At 37.7% G+C, this 4,792-nt stretch overlaps 1 protein-coding gene and 1 pseudogene across 1 annotated transcript; one reads left to right on the forward strand and one right to left on the reverse strand.

The window, feature by feature from the left end:
- Positions 1–426: 426 nt before the first annotated feature.
- Positions 427–4,792, reverse strand: part of LOC102428991 — an 11,612-nt pseudogene continuing 7,246 nt past the window's right edge.
- On the forward strand, positions 2,964–3,416 carry LOC102429288 (parathyroid hormone). Its single transcript, XM_006089586.2, has 2 exons — positions 2,964–3,052; positions 3,170–3,416. The coding sequence occupies exons 1-2, from the start codon at positions 2,964–2,966 to the stop codon at positions 3,414–3,416; spliced, it is 336 nt and encodes a 111-aa protein (XP_006089648.1).

Below are 4,792 nucleotides of genomic sequence, written 5' to 3' on the forward strand. Positions count from 1 at the left end.
ATACCCTTATCAAACTGTTTTATGACTCACGGAGAACTCAAGTTGTATACTAGAGCTGGAGAAACTGTTTTACTGCTGAATATTTATTCCCTTTAATAAAGCTTTTTTCACTTTCTATCCTGAAAACTGTACATGAATTGTAAGGGTATTTTACACCTGATTTTTGAGCTTTTTCATGACATTCTTGTAAGAAGCTTGTTTGTATTAGGAATAGGAAACAAAGCAGAGATGTCTGAAGTCACTCCGTGAATGTGATAGAGGTAAGATTAGACACCAATGCTCCCGTCTTCTAGCTACAGTGCCTTTTTAAAAATATAACATAAACCAAAATTAAAGTATATGTATTTGTTGCTCCACCAATAGCTTTATATTGCACAGGGAAGCTTTATAACCCACAGTGAAAATAAATGTAGTAGATCATATTTCTTATACTACTTTTTTTTTCAAACTGCATCCAGCTTTATTAAAGGTACTTTTCATAAACAATCATTGTATTTCAGACAGGATATGGGCAGACAATCATTAACAACATACAACTTTCAAACTCCCTTCTTCAATGAACTACCAAAATCAGAAAGCCACCATGAAACCCAGTGAAGTCTCCATCTGATGCTCTGAATAGGGAAAGTTTAGAGTGAGGGTTGCCATTTCACATTGAGCATGTTGTGTAACAACTTTTCACAAGCTGACCCTAACTTTCAGGAAATGAAATTAAAATGGCAGAGAACATCAATCTGTAGATCCACAATCTAAAAAGGAACTGCTGCTCTTTTGAGGGAGGCCATCTCAGTGGTGACACTGGAAAGTTCAGATTGCCCAACTGACTGGAAATCAACGTTTTTGGGTCAGATCCCAATAGGTCTTTGGGCTTAAGAGAGCCAAAGTCTATGCTAAATTGGAGAGGGAGAAAAGGACAGAAAAACGAATTTTAGTTTCCCACACAACAAGGTGTTTGTGCCAAGATGGCTAATGTGTGACAACATCAAGAGATTCTCCTCCCAGGAACCAAAAGGAAGTTTCTCAAAACTAGAAGGGAAAGGTCTTTCCCCCCATGTCAGTCCAGCTTTGGAGACATTCTAGTAGTACTATATGTCCTTCCCCCAAAATAACAATGAAGTGTTCTGTGTGCTGACAACATAGCTTAAAAAAGAAAAGTAAAACAAAATTCTGCATTTTTATAAAACTTGATAAAAAATAGTATTTCAAACTGTACAGTCACCAGAAATACACAGCTATCAAAAATGCACACACTTCACTTGGCACCTCCAGCATCTTCAGCTTTCTGTGCCTGGCCTGCTTTGGCATCTCCATTCTCTGCAGGGCTATTCCCATCTTTGCCAGCATCAGCTTTCCCTTTTCCCTTTCTGTACCTTCTCTCTCTTCTTTGCAGGGGCCTTTTTCGGCTTGGGCTCTGGCTTTGGAGGAGCAGGTTTAGCTGATAATCTGGTGAATCTTCTCGGTGGTTTGTCCTTCACTTTGGCTTTATCTCCTTTAGCATCCCCTTCTGCCTTTCTCTTGGGCATGATGGTGATGGTGGTGGGATGTCAGAGCAGGACATGGGGGATGCAGCAGCGCAGTGTCTTTGCGGGGTCCGGGGGTCGATCTCTCTTTCTCATACTGCTCTGATTCTTATACCACTTTTAAATGATGCTACCACTTCAAAATAAATAAATAAAGTCATTTCCCTTTAAAATATGAGTGCATAGTGATTCTCTATGTGTATGTTAAAACAGAGAACATCAAGCATTAAGAAAAAGCACTTCTATAACAATAGGCTTTGCAATTACTGAAGTGCTGATTAAGATAAGACTAGACTAGTCTATTTTGAGATGAAAAGCTTCATGAACAAAAGAGGAAAGTGCTAAAAATTATACTCAGACAAGATAGTTTTAAAAGAACCTGATGAAAAAAAAAAAACGACAAGCATTTTATATGAAGTCAAAGCTCGAAATTCTTATAATTAATTAGATGATTTTTAAATACTTTGACACATTTTTAAATGGTAGAAGTATGCATTAATTTAGTAAAAATATCTCTAAATCAGGGAGTATTAATTTGGTATTTGTGGTTATTTATGCAGTGCCTGAAATTACGTTGACTTGTGAAAAATAAATTTTCTAAGTAAATAAACAGTGTTAATAATTTATCTAAGTAAGAGAATTAGTCATTTTCCAAGCAAATTATAAGCACTTAGTCATAAGCAACATAAAATGTAGGAGGAAATTCCAAAAAGTATGCATTTTCATTCCTGTGGCTTAAAATGCATATATTAAAACTTGCACAAGAACTCTCAAGATCAACCGAAGGACTTGTATGCATGCATATGAGCATAACCAATGGACATAAGACACTGCGGGGTAGGGGAAGCCGGGGTATTGTCAAGGGTGGGGAAAAAAAAGGACACATATGTAATAACCTTTGTAATACTTTAAGCAATAAAAAATAAATAAATTTAAAAAAAGAAAAAAAAGAACTCTCAAAAAGATCCCTAAAAAGTAAAACTAATTTACCTAGAAAGTAAAATTAACCTGTCTAATTTCTAAGTCAAATTATGTGTATATAAAATACATACTAATGTATCTGTAATGGCTCAGTGTATAGAGTGTGGGCCTGCGGACTGAAGAGTCCTGGGTTTGATTGCAGTTAAGGGCACAGCATGGGTTGCGGGCTCAACCCCCAGTAGGAGGCATGCAGGAGGCAACCAATCAATGATTCTCTCTCATCTTTTATGTTTCTATCTCTCTCTTCCTCTTCCTTCCTTTCTGAAATGAATAAAAATATATATATTTTTTTAAAGAGGCTGATTCCAAAAGTCCTCCATGAAAACCAATGCAATTAGTTGCTGTACCACTCTGTGTACAGTTGTATAGTTATAAATGTAAACTGCTAAATTTAATTATATAGTTTGGAATAGTAAAAACATTTTTTAAATACCTGCATTTTGCTTTTCCTCTTTAGTGAAGATGATGTCTGCAAAAGTAATGATTGTTAAAGTAATGATCATCATGTTTGCAATTTGTGTTTTTGCAAAATCAGATGGGAAACCCATGAAGTAAGTACCGTTTCTTGTTCTGCATGGCTAGGACTTGGGGATTGGACTTTTAGGGCTGGCTTTATGATGGGAAGAGGAGGGCTGATGGAGTGGCTTCTCTGTTTCTGTTCCTTACAGAAGGAAAACTGTGGGTGAAATAGAGCTTCTGTATAAGCTGCGTAAACATCTGCAAAAGTTGGAAAAGCAGGAGTGGCTACGGAAGTTGCTGCAGGAAGTGATCCTCGGAGAGTCTACAGTTCGTAGGGATGTTTCCAGGAGGTCCCTAAGAAAGGAAGACAATGTCCTGGTTGAGAGCCATCAAAAAAGCCTTGCAGAAGCAGACAAAGCTGATGCGGACGTATTAACTAAGGCTAAATCCCAGTGAAAACACATCTATCAGAGCACTGCTCCAGACAGCCTAGGGCAACAATATTACATGCAGCTAATGGTTCCACCATCTATTATGATGACCAAGTACCAATATTTCTAATATTACCAAACTTTACATGTAATCCATTGCTAACCATGATAGCTATAATTTAATTGATTATTTTGATTTTATTTTTATAAAAGAGTCTTTTAATTATTCTATTTCTGTGCCAGCTGGGCTGTTTATTCTTTTTAAAGTATGTTATTGCATAATTTATAAAAGAATAAAATTGCAGTCTTTAACCTCTCTCTCACCTTACAATGCAAAATAAAAAATTAATGATCATGATTCTAAAAAGGTGACGTTAAGTAATTTTCAATTGTTATAAGAATATCGTTTTGGTTATAAGTAATACCAACATATTTAAATGGATCAGGACTAGGAAGAACAACATAAAATGGTTTTATTGAAAAATAATGGACATACATCACTATATAAGTTAAAGGTGTACAACATGATGGTTTGATTTACATACACTGAGTGGCCAGATTATTATGACCACCCCATCAGTACTTCATTGACACTTCCAAAAATAATGAATATTGAAAACTTCCTAAGCAAATACTCTCAAGGTTTTATTATTATTACTAGAGGCCTAGTTCATGAAATTCATGCATGGGAGGGGGGTCCCTCAGCCCAGCCTGCACCATCTCCAATCTGGGACTGTTGGCTCCTAACCGCTCACTTGCCTGTCTGCCTGCCTGATCACCCCTAACCCTTCTGCCTGCCTGCCAGATGCCCCAAACTGCTCCCCTGCTTGCCTGCCTGATCACCCCTAACTGCTCCCTTGCCTGCCTGATCACCCCTAACTGCTCCCTTGCCTGCCTGAGCACCCCTTACTGCTCCCCTGACAGCCTGATCACTCCTAACTGCTCTCCCCTACCGGCCTGATCACCCCTAACTGCTTCCCTGCCGGCCTGATTGCCCCTAACCGCCTCTGCCTTGGCCCCCGCCACTGTGGCTTTGTCTAGAAGAAGTCTGGTCTAATTAGCATATTACCCTTTTATTAGTATAGATTATTTGCATAACTAATTCACTTCATTGTACTGATGGGGTGGTCATAATAATCTGGCCGGTCATAATAATCTGGCCACTCAGTGTAAATTATGAAATGATTATGTGTTGAACATCATCCTTTTAGTAATATTATCAAAGTACCAGGTCCCCAAATCTTAGAAGCAAGATACTATTGTCCTCTTCATTTCAGGAAAGATAATGAAATAGTCAGAAAAGGAGAAAGTGATCTCAAACTTGAATGCAAAAGCATTTGCCTATACACAAACCTACTTATCATATTTCTAGTCTGACCCCAAATCATGGACTAGAGTTTT

This window comes from Myotis lucifugus, unplaced genomic scaffold (assembly GCF_000147115.1).
Source record: "Myotis lucifugus unplaced genomic scaffold, Myoluc2.0 scaffold_61, whole genome shotgun sequence".
Lineage (NCBI taxonomy): Eukaryota > Metazoa > Chordata > Mammalia > Chiroptera > Vespertilionidae > Myotis > Myotis lucifugus.

What these genes read in the sequence shown, in the direction of transcription:
- LOC102429288 (XM_006089586.2), top strand. Translation starts at nt 2,964, where the DNA reads ATGATGTCTGCAAAAGTAATGATTGTTAAAGTAATGATCATCATGTTT. An exon ending in TCAGATGGGAAACCCATGAA is followed by an intron (nt 3,053 to 3,169) that starts GTAAGTACCGTT and finishes TGTTCCTTACAG; the next exon opens with AAGGAAAACTGTGGGTGAAA.